This window comes from Podarcis liolepis, assembly GCF_965112155.1.
Source record: "Podarcis liolepis genome assembly, chromosome: 9".
Lineage (NCBI taxonomy): Eukaryota > Metazoa > Chordata > Lepidosauria > Squamata > Lacertidae > Podarcis > Podarcis liolepis.
In genome coordinates, this window is record NC_139564.1 from 11156462 (window position 1) to 11174937 (window position 18476).

General features: G+C 45.1%; 2 protein-coding genes across 6 annotated transcripts in view; one reads left to right on the forward strand and one right to left on the reverse strand.

Moving 5' to 3' along the window:
* Positions 1–208: 208 nt before the first annotated feature.
* On the forward strand, positions 209–9233 carry LOC310685995 (C-X-C motif chemokine 13-like). The gene is made up of 4 exons (XM_083459153.1): positions 209–331; positions 6023–6161; positions 6247–6330; positions 8947–9233. Exons 1-4 carry the CDS (start codon positions 265–267, stop codon positions 8954–8956), a joined length of 300 nt encoding a protein of 99 aa, XP_083315279.1. The 5' UTR covers positions 209–264; the 3' UTR covers positions 8957–9233.
* A 2912-nt stretch (positions 9234–12145) lies between these two features.
* Positions 12146–18476, reverse strand: part of CNOT6L (CCR4-NOT transcription complex subunit 6 like) — a 40108-nt gene continuing 33777 nt past the window's right edge. For all 5 annotated transcript variants that reach the window (XM_083458796.1, XM_083458795.1, XM_083458794.1 and 2 more), the window contains 3 exons: positions 18152–18379; positions 16581–16783; positions 12146–15568 (listed from right to left, as the gene is read on the reverse strand). In XM_083458796.1, coding sequence (XP_083314922.1) covers positions 15356–15568; positions 16581–16783; positions 18152–18379 — 644 coding nt within the window. In that variant the 3' untranslated portion in view covers positions 12146–15355. The remainder of the gene's footprint in view (positions 15569–16580; positions 16784–18151; positions 18380–18476) is intronic.

Consider the following 18476-nt stretch of genomic DNA (forward strand, 5'->3'; position numbering starts at 1 on the left):
GAGGGCTGTTTTGTGTTCAATGGGTAGGATGGGCTCCTGGTTTCTCTTTCCCATTTGCATCTCTTTATTTAGACTTGAGGAAGCACAAAAGCATGGGGGATTTTCAGACTCACACAAATATATTTGTTGATGTGTTGTGTGGATTCCCTCTCACCCACCTAACACTGTATCTGAAAGTTCCCTTTCCCAGGGTGGTTATAAAGAGGAGGTTCCCCTCATCCACCCACAAAGCACAATCGCTTTGAATATCAAGGTGCGGCCGCAATGAAGTCGTTGATGGTGGTGTTCCTGGGCTTAGCGCTGCTTGCAAGCAACATAGTCCCTCTCTGTGGTGAGTAGCATGGGTCTGCTTTCAGCTTTGCACTGTCAGTTCTCCGAATCTGAAGCTGGGCTTTGATAGAAGCCAACCCTGGAAGGTGTTAACTAATTATGAAAACGGTGTTCTGAGCTAGTGCAAACTGTCTTTCCATCACTCACCTGTTTGGGGCTAGAATCCACAATTGCAAGGAGAACTATTCGTGTAAGTTCAGCGTCTCTAGCTGGAGCAAACGCAATTTATTCTTTGGTTTGTCCCCCAAGGCTTCCACATTATTGCTGTCCGAAGGGGCTCTAGCGCAACCAAAGCCGGACAAAAATAAGCCAGAGCATTTTTGGTGTGAGAAGTTAAGGGATTTTGGCAGGGAGTTGGGGGGTGGGTGGGTCTGCGTTGATCGGAAATGAAGCCAACATAAAAGTGACGAGGGGCAGAGGATTGGAGCGATCTTTCTATGACGTTATGGCAGTGGGGAAGCACCCTGCACTCTCCAAATGGCAGTGGAAGAGCTTGGGGATATGGGAACAGGGCAGGCTGAGGGATATAGACCACTCTGCCCTCTAATCCCTTGCCATCGCTCTCTGTCGTCTCCCGGCATCTACCAACCGAGGCAGCTGCCTCACTCTGCCACATCTGAGAATCCAGAAGCAACACAGCGGGCTAATAATATAATTACAATACTTTTATATCACTATTGAGTTATATCTTAATTTACAATCAGATAACGTACACTACATACAGGAGTGATATAAAAGTAAGGTAAAGGTAAAGGTACCCCTGCCCGTACGGGCCAGTCTTGACAGACTCTAGGGTTGTGCGCTCATCTCACTCTAGAGGCCGGGAGCCAGCGCTGTCCGCAGACACTTCCGGGTCACGTGGCCAGCGTGACGAAGCTGCTCTGGCGAGCCAGCACCAGCGCAGCACACGGAAACGCTGTTTACCTTTCCGCTATAAAGCGGTACCTATTTATCTACTTGCACTTAGGGGTGCTTTCGAACTGCTAGGTTGGCAGGTGCTGGGACCAAGCAGCGGGAGCACACCCCGCTGTGGGGATTCGAACCGCCGCCCATGCGATCGGCAAGTCCTAGGCGCTGAGGTTTTACCCACAGCGCCACCCGCGTCCCTTGTGATATAAAAGTACGGTATTGCAATTATGTTATTGGCCTACTGTGTTGCTTTTGGATTGTCAGATTGTTCTGTTTGCAACACAGGGGATCTTTTTTGCTTCACTCTGCCGCATGGCAGAGCCAGCCCTTTACAGCAGGAAACAAGAGTGCAAAAATGAGAGTCATAAAACAATTCAGTGGTACCTCGGGTTAAGAACTTAATTTGTTCTGGAGGTCTGTTCTTAACCTGAAACTGTTCTTAACCTGAGGTACCACTTTAGCTAATGGGGCCTCCTGCTACTGCCGTGCTGCCGCAGCACGATTTCTGTTCTCATCCTGAAGCAAAGTTCTTACCCTGAGCTAATATTTCTGGGTTAGCGGAGTCTGTAACCTGAAGCGTATGTAACCTGAGGTACCACTGTAATGTAAAAGAGTCAGTTCAGTGGTTAGTGGACACATTGTCCTGGTAGGATCTGGGATACTGGGGTTCTGATTTGCACTCGACCACAGAGTTCGTCGGGTGACCTTGAACCCATCACACACACACTCTCTCTCAGCCAAACTGCCTCACAGAGTTGTTGTGAGGCTGGAATGGGGAGCGAGAGAATCATCTATGCCACCTTGAGCACCTGGGAGAAAAGGTGGGATGGAAACGTAAAATAAATAAACAGTCACGGTCAGCTTGATAGAGAGTTTTTGGGTACCAGTGTTCCTCCTTTTGTGAAGCGAGCTATGTTTGCAATCTTATTGCTTGCGTTGTGAACTTTATTTGATGGCTTTTTGTTTGAAATGATGTGCACCGGGGGGAGGTAGCAGAGCTCATTGGTAGAGCACATGTTTTTTATGTGGAAGGTCTCCGCTTCAATCCCTGGCGTTCAAAGGGATCAGGCAGCTGGGGAAAGGATTCAGCCAGCGACCTTGGGCTTGTGTGTAGTCAGAACAGACAGTACTAAGATTAGAGATAGGGGAGAAATTTGATCCTGTTTGCATTTAAAGGCAAACCTACCTAATTAGCACTTGCTGGATTAATGTGAGAACCAAAAATCAGCTTTCCTTCATAATTTGAACTTGTCTGAATCTTGCAGTGCAATTCTCCTGCCAAGTAATGTGTACCAAAATGCATGTACCGCAGGTGTGCCTAAAAATGTATATTAGGGATGCAAAAATTATTAGGCAAAGATGTGTATATTTGGCAGAACTGCATTAAAATGCACCAGGAGAAATACCGTATTTTTTGCTCTATAAGACTCACTTTTTCCCTCCTAAAAAGTAAGGGGAAATGTGTGTGCGTCTTATGGAGCGAATGCAGGCTGCGCAGCTATCCCAGAAGCCAGAACAGCAAGAGGGATTGCTGCTTTCGCTGCGCAGCGATCCCTCTTGCTGTTCTGGCTTCTGAGATTCAGAATATTTTTTTTCTTGTTTTCCTCCTCCAAAAACAAGGTGCGTCTTGTGGTCTGGTGCGTCTTATAGAGCGAAAAATACGGTATGTACTAAAATGATGGTGAATTTTCATGATGACTTTTTTACAAATTGCAAACCGATGTGGAAATGGGGAGAACTGGATTTAGGGCAGAAAAAAGGAGAAACTGAGAAAGACTGAAACTGGCAAATTCACCCATCCCTAACTGAGACAAATCCACGAATACCCTGTCCTTGCAAAACAGGCTTTGCGTCTCTCGGGTCTCAAACATGTTGCATTATTGTTTGCAAAATTCATTTTTGCATATTCGGTGACTGCAAAGCTGGGTGGTGGTGGTGGCTGAATGAAAATTGTGATCACACCTATTACATTTGCTCACAACTCTCACCAACTTCAGCGGAAGGTAGAAACAGAATGTATACATGTGTCAGTGGCAAGGGCACAGGCTCTCTCCACATGACCACACACTCCACAAATAACAGAGTATTCTACTGTACATGATGCAGAGCTGAAATACACTCAACTGTTTGCGCTGACCTTTGATTAAACGTAGAGAAGTTGGGGACGAAATTTGCAGAACCTGGAGAAACCTCTTCCTCTTGGCAGTAAATTCCGGGGTCACCAGAGTCTGCCACATATGAATAAACCCCCAAATTGAGAAAGAGAAGGAAGGCAAAATCAAAGATAACTCTGTTCGCAAATGTAACTGGGGAAGAACAAATAAATCTGAATTTGCTGTTTGGAGACATATAGAAATACAATGGAATTTCACGTCATTATACAGAAGACTTCACATTTTATTCTTTCATCTTAAATAAGACAGAAAAACAAGATATGAAACTTCTTTGTGTGTTTGTGTAAAGTCATTATATTTAGTCAATGCTTAGTTGACTGTCCTATTACTATTGTAGTATTATTATTGGTATTATTAGAAGCATAAATAACTCATGTAACATTAACTTATGTGTGTTTTCTTTTTCTTTCTTTCTTTCTTTCTTTCTTTCTTTCTTTCTTTCATTCATAATTTGTCATTCAACAATAAAAAAGAACTGCCATGCACCTAGCTGTATGTTCTTAGGGCTTATTCACATTTTTGCTTGACCCGTATTTTGATCGTATTGGGTATTGTTTAATTCCCCTGGTTCTGAGGGCTTTTCTCATTTTTCTGCAGCCGTGCCTCTCAAAAATCAGATCTTACCCGCTGAACTGAAGCTCGTTTTTTAAGCAAAACTTCTCTTTGGATTTTCTGTGCACCTGGTAAGATCTGATTCGGCAGGTAAGATCGGATTTCGCAAGGCACAGCTGCAGAACAACATAAAAGCTCTGGGACTTGAGAAAATGAATTGGTACACCAAACAATCAAAATATGGGTCAAGCGAATGTTTCAAAGGTTGGGGGGCAGGTGCAATCCTTCCTCTTTCCACAGCCCCTTTTGGGTGCTTCCCTCATGCAATTTCAATTGCACAAGGGGGAAGAGCAGGGCTGCGCTTCCTGCCCTCCGCCGCATTTGATGCGCCCTTGTCGCCTGGGGTGTCTGTCTCTCTCGTGCTCTGAAGTCCTTAGGCTTACAGCAGACTTCCTGCTGCAAAACGTTACCCTTGCAACATGCTGGAGGCACATGGGCTGAGGCACCAGAAGGGTCAAGATGAGGCCAAGAAATGTGACCCCAGTCTCCCATTTATGCCCTTGGAAGTGCATGAAGTGAGGGACACGGGTGGCGCTGTGGGTTAAACCACAGAGCCTAGGACTTGCCGATCAGAAGATTGGCGGTTCGAATCCCCGCGACAGGGTGAGCTCCCGTTGCTCGGTCCCAGCTCCTGCCAACCTAGCAGTTCGAAAGCACATCAAAGTTCAAGTAGATAAATAGGTACCGCTCCGGCGGGAAGGTAAACGGCATTTCCGTGCGCTGCTCTGGTTAGCCAGAAGCGTCTTAGTCATGCTGGCCACATGAGCTGTATGCCAGCTCCCTCGGGCAATAAAGCGAGATGACCGCCGCAACCCCAGAGTCGGCCATGACTGGACCTAATGGTCAGGGGTCCCTTTACCTTTAAGTGCATGAAGAGGAAAGCCCAACAAGGACTCAATGGTTTTAGGGTACACGCTCCTGTATGAAAAGGACGTGTGTTTATCCCATTGCACAACAGGCTTATGGTACAGGCAACTCCCTATTTATGTGGGGGTTATGCTCTACGCCTTTGCACATGTAACTGAAATTGCGTATATTGGGAGCATCCTGGAGAGTCTTCTTGGCTCACGAGGAGACCCTCTCTGGAGCCTGAAGAGGACATCCGCATCAGGCTCTGGGGAGGGTGTCCTTGCAAGCTGGAGGCACAGCAGGGCTTTGCTGAGGCCTCCCCGACTAACAGCTGACTTGCAGGGTAGCGCAGCAGCCTCCGCTTCCTCGTGCGTCAGCTGTGCAAGCTGCAGCGTCCCTCCAGCTCACGTGCGAAACATCTGTAGGTCTTTTGCTCTTTTTAGGGTTCTGAGCACTGCTAGTCATTTATTCAGCTAGCCAAATATGTCTGCCCTTGCTTGCAGAACCAGCATGGGACAGGCTCTGCAAATTGCTTTAGGGATTGGGCTGGGACGTAAGGCAAAACGGCGCATCTCTTTCTTGCTGTTTAAGGACCTACTGTATGTCCACTGCATACCCCCTACAATAATAATTTGCTAAGAGCATTGGGCTAAGACCAGTGGAGGCCGCTCCGTTAGTTAATAGGACCCTGACCCACCAACTTAAGTCAATCTCACTTGGCTGACCTCTTTCTTACAATCTTGGTCCAGGGGGGTAGTACTGCCTATCAGCCTCCTTCTTCCTTACTATCCGCTGCTCTTGTGACTTGTCAAGCTCAGCAGGGAGGATGGGGACAAAGCTAGAGTTAGTTTGACTCTGGCTGCACCTAACGTTGGGTCCCTTACCTTCTGCCCTACAAGTCCACCCCTTGCTAGGACTGGGGGAATCTGGGCTCAACCCTTGCTCAGCAGTGAAGCTCACAGGGACCTGCTCTATCTGTTAAGTATATCTCAGCCTAAGTTACTTCGCAGGGCTACTGGGAGGATCAATGCAGGGGGACCTCCCATGTCACCCGAAACTCTTTGTAGTAAAGGAAGCATAAACACGGAATGAAATTAACATTATGCGTGCAGGAATCTGAGCATTTCTCATGGTGTTTTTTTACAAAGGTCTTGCTATGGAGGGTCACCTAGTCCACATGGGAAGTTGCAAATGCCAGAAGCACACCTCCACGGCCTTTGGCCCGAAACAGATCCAATCCATTCAAGTCATTCCCAAGGGAATACAGTGCGGGAGGACAGAAATAATGTAAGTGAAGCCAGCACACCCACATCCTACCATTTTGAAGAGGGTGAGGAAGAACGCTAATAATGACCTCATCCTTACGTTTCAGATTAACCCTGAAAAGCAAATGGCAGGTCTGTGTGGCACCTACTGCCCAGTGGGTGCAGAAATTGCTGAAGAGGCTGATAAAGAGGTACGATTTTGCATATTCAGTTACAGCTGGGGCTTCCTTGGTGACTTCCCTTGGCACCTACCAAGGCCCTCAGACCCTCCATTTTTTTTAAAAAAAAGGTTTTTGCTTGTTTGTTTAGCTGCTTGGTGGAAGGGCTTGCTTGACTTTTTTGTATGAATTTTGCTTGTTTGAGGGGAGATTGTAGATATTCTGCTCTTTTTACTTTCTGAGCTGTGCCAGTTTTCCTTCTGCAAAACAGGTGTTATATGTTGCCCGCAACAGATTTGCAGAAGTGCTCCCAAGCCTCCCAAAATATGAGGGCCTCCTGATTTAGCAGAATGCGGAGTTTTCTTTGATAAGAAAAAACTCCAGCAACACGCAAATAGCAGTGGTCCTAATATTGTTCTCACCTGCATCCAGCCAATGTAGATATTATATGCTTAATCAAGCTGCTCACTGGTGCAAGAACCAGCCCTGTACCAAGTCAGGGCATTCACAAATCTAGCTTAGTATCATCTAGACTAGGGTTACAAGACGTCCCCGGTTCCCAGGACAGTCCCTGGATTTGCAAATCTGTCCCCGGACAAATTCCGTCCTTGGGATGTCCCCAGATTTGCAAATCTGTCCCCGGGAAATGTGGCAGCAGCAGCCTCAGCAGCCTGGAGCCAGCCTGGTAGTGCAGTTGGCTCTGGCTGGCTTCAGGAGCTGCCCGCTGCTGTGGCACCCGCCATTTTTCTGTGCCACAGCAGTGAGCAGCAAGCAGCTCCTGAAGCCAGCCAGAGCCAACTGCGCTACCAGGTTGGCCCCTCCTGGGCAATGGCCGCCCGCCCGTGATTCCCGGGCCTCCCCCGATCTGTCAAAACAAAGGGGGAAGGGGGAAGAAGATTGGGGAAGGCTCCAGAGTCACGGGCACATGATGCGCTGTTGCAAAGTTTTTTAAAAAAAACCTCTGCGCATTTATGTTTCACAGGGTGCGAAATAAGGGCTTTGCACCTTTAGACAATATGCATGTGTGCTTGGGACCAGGGTCTTTTGCCTCTCCATCCCCACTACTGACTCCCTGTTGCTACTCAGCTTTAAAAAAAACACGTTGTCCCCAGATTCATTGATAAAAATCTGGTAACCATAATCTAGAACAGACTACAATTGCTAGCTAGGGATGATGGGAGTTGTAACCCCAAAAGAGCTGGAAGCCCAAGTTTGGGAAACACTGATCTAGAAGAACTTGCAGCGATTCTCCAGGGTTTCAGACACAAGTCTTTCTCAGCCCCAGCTATAAATGCCAGAGACTTAATCCAGGGATATTTGCATGCTCTACCACTGAGCTGAAGCTCTTCCCTTCATCTTTCATGCAGAAGTCTGAAATTTGCTACATGGGGAAATGCAAGCCAAGCAGCCCAAACTCTCAGTGTATAACCAGAAAAACTACCCCTTGGCACACACATCGTCCAAGGCACCGCGATGAGCAAAAAATTCCAGAAATGGGGACCTTTCACACCTGTCCCTTAAAATATGATTGTGTGTTATTGCTGAATAGTCCAGGTCACCTGAATCATAGGAAAAATATGAAAAACCAAGCATTCTTTTATGTCCCCTGTCCCAGAACAGAGAATACAAAATCCCTGTGTAGATGGCATGAATCGCTGAGATAATCCATGCACGGTTTTCTGCTGAAAAGCAGTAGGAGGTGCCTTTTAGAGGAGCTGCAGCAAGGGATGCTTAACCCAACATCCTGCTTTTTCACAGCTTCTACGCACCATTCCCATGGGGTTCAAGCTCAGCATACACCTGGAATTCTGCTGGGGGGAAGCAGTCGAGGAGGGTTGCAGCAGGAAAGTGGTTATGGGAAAGGGCCAAGTCCCTCCTCCCTCCTCCTGCTTCTCTTCTGAAAATGGTTCCTCTCCAGGTGCTACTTTTCATTCTAGAAGCAGGTTGTAGGGTGGTGGTTGTTGTTTTTTAAAGGTTATGATTTTCCTATATGTCCAGTTTAGCCTGAACACTAACAGCAAATGGACATCTGAAGAAGTGTGCATGCACACGAAAGCTCATACCAAGAACTAACTTAGTTGGTCTTTAAGGTGCTACTGGAAGGAATTTTTTTATTTTAGCAAATGGACAGTGCTATGAATGAGGAAGTCTGCAGTTCCATCTACCATGATCTCACTTTTAAAGCCTTACACACCTTAAGGAAGTCACATGACTTCTCCCAAAGATTCCTGGAAATTGCAGCTTACCCCCGACAGAGCTACAATTTCAACGAACTGCGGCTCCCAAGGTGGAAGTCATGTCCTTTAAATGTATGGTTTAAGTATGCAGCCGTCACTTGCTGACCTTAGGGCAAGGAATCTCTGCTCTCCATTTGCAATATGGGGACAATACTAGCTCACCTTGCTGGGTTGTGTAAGGATTATAAAGTAGCTTAATTTGAACACTCAAGAGGTATTATTTTTACTTTTTTGGGGGGGTGAAGGGTGCCGAAATCCCTCCACAACAAGCCAGGGCACTACACTTGTTCCTTATCACTTCTGATAGGACCACTTATGAATGTGCCATCCTTACTGCGAAGAACATCTGTGACAGTCATGGCTTAAGTAATGGAATTTAACCAGTTTCTCTTTTACTAATTTCAACATATAGCAGCCAGTGACCGCAAATGGGAGTCTTCCTGAAGGTGGAAAAATGCACAAGGAGCCCGAAGAAACAGTGATGCAGTGCTGCCCTGTTGTCATGCTTTCTATCTTGTAATTATATATATATATATATATATATTCAAAACCACACTTTTAAACCACTGTGCCCTTCTGAGATGGTTGAACGGTGGACATCAGTGACTGCTTTGGCTCATTTGGAATAAAGCACAAAGAATGCAAATTAGCACTAAGAAAGACGAATGCTTCCAGCAGCCATTAAACAATTATACTGAACGGCTACTGTGCAATTTCTACATTATCAACTGAGATGTTACTCAAAATGTGCCAAATAGCTCGGATAATTGGGCGATGTTACATTGCAAAAGGAAAGAGAGCTCCTCTTCTAGTTAAGGAAGCTTCCATTACTCATGAGTCTAGACCGGGGTTTCCTGAACTTGGGTCGCCAGCTGCTTTTGGACTAGAATTCCCATCATCCCAGACCACTGGTCTTGCTAGCAAGGGATGATGGGAGTTGTAGTCCTAAAGCAACTGGAGACCCAAGTTTGGGAAACACTGCTCTAGCACAAATTCCAAATCTGAGCCCCAAGTCCTGCCCACACCCAGGCACTGTTGTCTTCTTTGCAGGGCTGTCTTTCTAAAAAGTTTCCAAACTCTTGCCCTAATAGGAACGCAAGATCCTGCTGGATCAGACAAAGGCCCGTCTACTCCAGCATCCAATTCTTGCAGTGGCTGACCACTGAAGACCATGAGAAGTCCAAAAGCAGGACATGAATGCAACAGCACCCTCTCCCTCCCTGACATTCAGACACAACCTACCCCCAACAGTGGAGGCAGAACATAGAAATTATGGCTAGTAGTCATTGATAGCATTATTCTTATTCCACTGATAGTCCTCCATTCACGTTATCCTCTTCTGAAGCCGTATCTGTGCCAGTGGTCCTTGCTACGTGTGTTGGGAATGAATTCCTATCTGCTAACACAAGTGTCAATGGTACTGTAAGAACACAACGTTTTGGTGCAGAAGTTCTACATTCGGTTTCAAAGAGGTGCCATCCAGCTATACCTGGAAAACTCTGAACCAAATGCAATGAAACTCTAGCATGGCATGGCTGAAATATGTTATTTATGGGTCCTCCTTGCATATGTGACGCCTGACAGCCATTCAGGCTTATTTTCAATTAATTTGTCCAGTCCCATTTTACCAAAGCAAGAGAACAGAAGCCTGCACACATGCATGCAGATGCGTTCCAAGTTTGGTTTTTTTCCTCTTCAGTGTTAAGATGTATTCAGAGTCAAATACATAATACTGATGCATTAAAGAAGCAAAATGCGAACCCTCCCTGCTTCGTCTCTGACCAGTGGTAATCCGTAGTTTGCATCATGAACACAGATCTCTCAGGTTCAGCGAGGTGTATGGCTAGTTCTACCTAAAAATGTAATGTTGAACAGGGCGTGGATCTAAGTAGTACTGGGGATTTCTGACAGAATGAATTTCTTCTTCTCACACAATATGCTTATTGATAAAGAGGAATTAAATTCTTTGTTGACGATCCTGTTTGTAGATAAGGAAAAAAACCTTTCAAGTCTGTTAACGGGAAAGTGGATTACAATACCAGCCTTCTTCCTATGCTTTGTTTAATCAGAATGGAAAACAGAGAAGCAAGCCATTTTTACCTCAAAATGTCAGCAATAGGCAATAGGCAATGCGCAATACCTTTTCCCAGAGCCATTAATGGATCAACCCACAGGTTGCCTATCTGCCTACAATCCACACTAGTAGAACTTCGGGTAGGTGGGTGGGTTAGTTTTTTCACAGTTCTGCCAGTTAAAAAAGTTTTTTGGGGGCTCACAATAAATTCAATGATCAACTTTTCTTCTGAAAACATACCGTGTGCCAACTTAACGGTATACAAGCGTCTCTCCACTTACACAGGGGCTACATTCCTGGGTACCGTGAAATTGTGTATAGTGGGGAACACCATCTGAAAAGCCAAAACTCCACCACAATCGCTCCCTCCAAACCGCCTTTCTCAAACGCCAACCATCCACAGGACTCTTAAGGGTGGTACAATGGCATTTGTGTTGCTAATCATTTCCCCTCTCTTTTTGCAGTTTTCCCTGTTCTTTTTTTGCCTTTCTGCGGTTTAAACTGATTTATTTATTTCCTGGCACCACGCAGATGTGTGTCAATGGGGAGACACCTGTATATATTTTATTAGTTCCCAGCAATGCCTTAGGACACATGGAGGTGCTGCTGTGCGTGACGAGTGGGACTTCCGACACTTGGGGTTTTTACACACATAACCATTGCGATTTGTTCAACTGCAATGTCCTTTCCAGGTTCCACCCCAACGTAGGGTCACAATAGCCCTTTAAGGGGCTTCTGTGGAGGAAACACTTTAACATGAACCAGCTTCTACATCTCAGCATACTGACAGCAGTGTTTACGATTAACTGAGCACGTGCAATGCAATATTTCCTTTTGAAAATAGGGGGGGAAATGCTTATTCTCATTAAGACTAGGTGGACATGCCCAGTGCATCCAGCTGTCCCCATAGAAACAGCCCTGATTTAATGAACTTGTCTCTTCAAATGGGGAGAGTGCCTGGAAAGAAGAGGCTCTGTCTTGCTAGTATCCTCAGCCACACACACACTTTGCACCGTCTTCGAGTGTTCCAGCCTGATTGGAACACCTCTTGCAATCGAACGCTGTTAATTTCTCTTGCTTCCCTGAATGGTGTGTGTGTGTGTGTGTGTGTGTGTAGCAACTAGTCGACTGTACAAATGTAAGATTACATTCACTGTTCCACCTACTTTTTGCCTCTGGATCCACCCAGCATTGGTATGTGGCCCCAGAAGAAAATTCAGCCCTTGTTCTGAACAAATATTTCCAGTCCCTGCTTTTAAACCAACACTTTGGTATGTGGAAAACTTTAAGGCACAAAGTCCTTCCAGCAACGGAAACCTCCTCCTGGCGCTTCTATGGCCAACGATACAACAACTGCTTAAAGAAAAGAATTGTGCAACATTTCAAACAGGTGGTTTGTTTTTTTTAAAGACGGAGAGGAAAAACCAAGAGAGTTACACAGGTTAAGATACAAGTCAACTTTGAAGCAGAGGAAAGCCATCTCAACCCCCGACTGCATCGGCTAATTACAACTAAACAAAAAGAGGAACTTAAACTGTTTGCAATGTTTCCCAATATTTTTATTTTATTCCCCACCCCCAACCTCCCAACAGCATTACAAAAGATTGGTGGGTTTTTATTAATAATAATAATAATTATTTAATAAACCGGCTCCTCTGCAGTTCATATACAATCACAGGCGATATTTTTTTTTAAAACTCCATTTTATACAAACATCTCAAAAAAAATAGTTGGGAGTGAAGTATGGTAGGAAATATTGCTCACATTGCTAGTTAACATGCACATATGAAAAGGAGGGAAATTGTTAGTGCATACCTCCCAAGTGAAGATACAGCAGATGACTTGGAACACATTCCAGGAGGGAAGTCTTTTGCGCAAGCCACACTGAAATGAACAGGGAGTTGGGCAGCTCTTGCACATTTCAGTGGGGCTGGAGCAGGAGGACTTCCCAGCGGATTGGGTCCTTACAAAAATAAAAATAAAAAGAACTGAAAAGGCCAATGTCCACCAAATTAAGTTTTTCATGCTATTCTACTTTCCAGTACTATATTTTCTTTGAGTTATCAATTCATATATACACAGCCGTGCAAGTAACACTTTTGAGGTATATAAGAAGAGATACCTGCTCCAATATTGGGGAGGGGGAAATGTTCTCACTGAAAAGGAGATAACTTTGCCGTGCTTTATAAGCTGTTCTACACATTGGATGGAGCTACATGTTGTAAGAAACACAGGACGGCTGTCAAAAAGGAAAAAAAAGGAGCAGCTCAGTGTCAAATCCCTTCCATATCCAATACAATCTACCGTCTTTGCTGCTGCCAAGATGTCTGGTGTTTCCCCATTGCCACTGGGGGGAGGGAACCAATGAGGTGATGTGAAAGGTTGGCAAGCACACAGAGGGAAAATTCGACCCAGGGCTGCCCTTTTGAGCAGCCGCCGCCCTGCATTTGTTGCCTAATGTAGTTCCATCCTGAAAAGTTTCACATAAATACAACCAGTTCCAGTCGCTGAGGAACTGTCGGCTGTAGGCACTTCCGAGCGCAAATTGTGGCCGTCACCAAAGCAACTCCTTCCTCTACACCCCATAGTCATGCACAAAAATGAGGCATCATTTCCTTCTTTAGCCCGATTCCAAATTTCCTTTGCCATTCTATACATAGCTAGCAAAGTGAGTGCGGGTAGGTGGGAAGAAATTAACTTAAGGTATATGTTTTGTGCAACAAACTGATTCAGCTGTTTTGCTTTTGTTTTTTTTAATTCTTCCTTTTTAAGCGTATGAATGAGGCAGATATAAATTTTCATTCACATAATGGAAAAAAAATTCTCATTTATTAAAAATATCACATTTTGAGACTAGAAACAGTAAAGTGCATGAAAAGTTTAAAATAGAAGCTCAAGGAATCGTATATAGCAGCAAAGAAGCAGAATACAGAAAAACTTAAAGGAACACAGACACAACCTTTCCTTGTCGACTCGACTTTTTGCTGTTTGAAAGGCAGAGTCAGGCTCCATCTGCTCAAGAGGCTTTGCTGAAGCAACATCCGTTCATTCTAACAGGCTGTATGCATGAAACCTTGCACAAGCTCCACCGAAATGAACAGAGCTTGACAGCTCCTCTGAGCAAACTGCAGCCACGGCTTTCTGAAGAGATGGCATGTATGGTTTTTCTGCTCTTTCAAGGCAAAAAGCTTTTTATTATTATTATTAATGGCCACCAGGAAGAATTGTGGGGGAAGGAAAGCAGAAGAAAAGTTTCCAAGTACATCTTAAAGGGAGCAATTAACTGTTGGGAATGAACCAGCAGCTTAAAAAAAAAAACCTTGATAGAAAACAAAAGCAGTTAAAAGCATGGGATGACTATTTGGCGACTAGGTCAGGAAGATGAATCTGAGGATTGATGATGGCCAACACTTTCTCACCTTCACGTGGGAAAAGGGCACCCAGGAAAACCAGCTCTCATGCACAGAGGTGGCAGGTGCAAGATGGCTTTCGGAGGTATTTCCTCATCTGCTCTTCTCAGCTGAATAATCCTAAAAGTTTGACGGGGGAAGGGGAGGACGATGGAAAAGGTACAACAAAAAAGGGACCAGTGGATTGGGTTGAAACGCATTTTCACTTTGTGAAAATCAAACCCAGGAATCCTAGCCGCAGATTTTTAATGGAGGACCCCGCACCTGCCTCCTGGAAACTGCTGACAATCCCAAATTCTCCTCCAGTTATTGCAGTGTCTGTTCCCCAAAGCGGTCTGTTGAATTGCCAGTGCTGCTCTGCTGGTTACGGTCAAACCGATCCCATCCATTATGCTGGCATCCTTCATAATTTTTTTGCAAGGGAGATGATTCTCTTTTGGTAAGAATCCGCAGTTATAAGCCAGTAGTTGGGCCTTATGATGGCGCCTGGAGCTTCCCCATTGTCAGCTAGGCTTGTTCCTTGTATAGTAATACACAGAGCTCACTGGAGTCAGAGATCTATAGGTTGTACACAAGCCCAATTTGTTTTCATGGGCTTGGACAGGATGCGACCTTCTACTGATCAGAAATGAAGATTACAATGAACAAGTGGACCCTGGTATATGCAATTAGATGCTCCCAGGCAAATTCTCCACTGGAACAGCACAAAAACAGCAGGAAGTCTTGCGTCTTGCACCACCTTTGGCTTTCTAAATTAACGTAACATTTCAGTAGAGATAAGAGCGCAGTCTGTGCTGCAAATAATTTACAACGGCAAGTGCTATCTCCAGTTACCAAACCTTTCCCAACAGGACCGAAACATCAAATAGACCTACTCTATTTCAGGATGCTGTTTAAAATAAAATAAAATATGAGAGTGGGCTGGGGGAAGAGAGGTATGGCTCATTTTGCTAAGATGTGAAAGAAAGCATACGCAAACCCCGCTGTCTGACGTCGTTTTACAAAGGCAGCTCCCCAATGAAACAAACAAGAGCCCGCCAGCTTAAAATGTGTGGGTTTTATATATTTTTATATATATATGCATACCTTAAAAGCAAAAACCTGGAAAAAGGGAACAAACAAAAACTTTGGTTCCAGCCCTAGTGCCAAATGGTACCAATATGCACCGGGGGGGAAAAAGTGCAAAATTGTATCATCAACACATATAATGAGAGGAGCTTGAAGCAGCAGCTTTTAAAAGGTCAGCCATACTTCACTCCTACATACTTTGATTTACAACTGTACAGGTCCATAAACAAACAAACGGGTCCCAGCCCTCAAAAGGGGCAGGGGCCCCACTACCGCCTGCTGGCCAAGTGGATGCCATTGACAGGAGGCAGGAACAGAGGATGGAGCTCCAGCTGCGTCAACAGTGAGAAGTGGTCTGAAGGGATGTGAGGGTGGGGGCACCCGGTGATGTTGTTCTCAACCAGCCACTGAGGGTCCAAAGGCCCCAGGACACCAAGCACGTTCATGTGAGTGTTGGAATAAAAAATGTAGTCAATCACACCCTGCAGAAGGGAGGGAGGAAAAGTCAATTCAGAACGGGATCCTATGAACAAATCAAGCCACCAAGAACCTTCTATGCTGCCTGTTTTGTTCCAATGCAATCCCTGCAGCACCTGTTGAACTGCTAGGTAGTAAGAGATGTTGGGAGCGTCTCAACTGAAGCCCAGGGAGAAATGCAAGGTTGCTTAGAAGCTGGCTAGGGGGGGGACCTGGAACTTGCTGCAGCTCCACCAATCCTATAAACAGCAAAGGTGGTTGCAACATGTTAATAAAAGCTGGAGGAGATGCTTCAAGGAAAACATGCAGTGGGCACAGCCTTGGAAGCTGCAGCCAGGACTGGGCTCCCCAATTCAAAGTGTTGGTGCTGACCTTTAAAGCCCTAAACTGCCTCGGTCCAGTATACCTGAAGGAACGTCTCCACCTCCATCGTTCTGCCCGGACACTGAGGTCCAGCGCCGAGGGCCTTCTGGTGGTTCCCTCGCTGCGAGAAGCCAAGTTACAGGGAACCAGGCAGAGGGCCTTCTCGGTGGTGGCACCCGCCCTGTGGAATGCCCTCCCACCAGATGTCAAAGAGAAAAATAACTACCAAACTTTAAGAAGACATCTGAAGGCAGCCCTGTTTAGGGAAGCTTTTAATGTTTAATAGGTTATTGTATTTTAGTGTTTTGCTGGAAGCCGGCCAGAGTGGCTGGGGAAACCCAGCCAGATGGGCAGGGTATAAATAATAAATTATTATTATTATTAGATCAGAACCTAAATCTTGCATTTACTTCTTCATACAGAAATGGCATGAAGCAGGGTATTCCTGCAACAACCACAGGGATTGTGGCAGGCAGATTGCAACAGTGGCCATTCATCTGTGCACTTCAACGCATCTGCAACTGAATCACGGTCTAAGCTGCAACTACCCATAGGTTTAAATGTGTTTGGTTTGAATCACAGTAAATATAATCATCTGTCGTTCCAGTACCCAGCTGATAAATTCTTAGTTGCTTCTGCCACAGCTCTACTTACTTTGAAATCAAAGGTGTAATTGGTATAAGGCATCAAGTTGTTTTCGTAAGCGCTCTTCAGCTGGAAGCCGTGAGTGATTCTTCCTTCAGGAGCCCCGTTCTTCCCACTGCCACTGAAGTTCATGAGACACTCATTGTAACGCAGCTCCTTGAAATCTTTATGGTTGTCAGCTACTATTCCATTGCTTAAGTATTCCACGACACCTGTTTGCAAAACAAAACAGTCAATCTGTTGCTGCCGGATGCTAATGCTGAATTGTGCCACCTGTTTTCCTGTAGCTTAACATGAACTCAGTTCTGGAGCTCTATGCACACCAACAGCAGCCAGGGAATTATTAACGCTGCAAATGTTTTCATGACCAGGAGGGAAGAATTATCACCCAAGTAGCTATATAACTACCTGCTTGAAATAAGAAATAAGCTATTTAGCAGTTAGAGAAATACCACCAGTAGTTGGTTAAGGGTGACAGCATTTGTAATTAGAAGGGAAGTGATTATTTATGTACTAAATGTAATTTATCATTCATCTGGTTATAAATAGCAGTTTCCCTGGGCAAACAACACTGGTTTAACAGAGGGTTTGCACTTGTTCACCTTACCAACCCCCAAATCTACCCTATTACCTCCTCTCCTCATTTTAGAATGCAAGACAACAATTCAGCAATTCACATTAAAATTTCACCTTGAGACACAAGACATTGAAAAAGATCATTTCCCACTAGGTGTAACGTTGGTGGAAAGTCGATACAAGATAGTATTGACTTTCAATACCATGTCCCTCCCCCCACCCTCGACAGCATACAAATCGATATGGTTAATCTGATCCAGTAACCACACACAAACAAGACACACTTGCAGCCCACCGACTGCAACCAGCCATGCCTTGGGCCCTCTGGTCTCTTGTTCCACCAACAAAAATAAAATACATGTTTTAAGTGATGCTAACACAAAAGCTTTAAAGGTAAAGGGACCCCTGACCTTAGGTCCAGTCACGGACGACTCTGGGGTTGTGGCACTCATCTTGCTTTAATAGCCGAGGGAGTCGGAGTACAGCTTCCGGGTCATGTGGCCAGCATGACTAAACCGCTTCTGGCGAACCAGAGCAGCGCACGGAAACGCCATTTACCTTCCCGCCGGAGCGGTACATATTTATCTACTTGCACTTTGACGTGCTTTCGAACTGCTAGCTTGGCAGGAGCTGGGACAGAGCAACGGGAGCTCACCCCGTCGCAGGGATTCGAACCACCGACCTTCTGATCGGCAAGTCCTAGGCTCTGTGATTTAACCCACAGCACCACCTGCGTCCCACACAAAAGCTTTACTCATATACTATATAAAAGAATGGAATTTTACTGTCTCCCCTTTTCCTGCCCTCTTCCCCCCTCAATTCCATATTGTCTGTAACAGTAATGTCTCACTCTGAATGTGACCGACTTGAAGGATTCTGTGACTTAAACACGGAGACTCTGCATGTACTACTGTTACCGAATAAAACCTTTCAATAAATACATTTTTAATAAAAAAGGTAAGTCTTAACTTTGAAGTAAAAGCAAAACTGCTATTTCTAAATACCTGAATCCGGCAGTGAGTTGAGATCTGCACACAGCACCAGAGGGATGGAATTCTTATCTGTTATTGGGCTTCCAGGCCGGCTAGAGGCTTTCTCAAGGATACTTTTCAGTTCCGAGACAAACATCATTGTCTGGACAAGTTTTACATCTGAATATTCAGGGTCCCAATGCATGTGGGCGTTTGCTATAATAAGCAGCTGGTTGTCCACAGTATGGAGAGGCTTCATACCTAAAGGCAATGAATTCCAAGTTAATTCAACTCCTTCCATGATACAGAAACAAAGCATTTAATTACATGCAAAGGAAATGTTCTTCACTGTGCAGAT

Bases quoted from the DNA above. Each gene is read 5' to 3' on its own strand.
- LOC310685995 (XM_083459153.1), top strand. From the start codon at position 265: ATGAAGTCGTTGATGGTGGTGTTCCTGGGCTTAGCGCTGCTTGCAAGC. The intron at 332-6,022 runs GTGAGTAGCATG...TTTTTTACAAAG, and splicing joins CAACATAGTCCCTCTCTGTG to GTCTTGCTATGGAGGGTCAC. The intron at 6,162-6,246 runs GTAAGTGAAGCC...CTTACGTTTCAG, and splicing joins TGCGGGAGGACAGAAATAAT to ATTAACCCTGAAAAGCAAAT.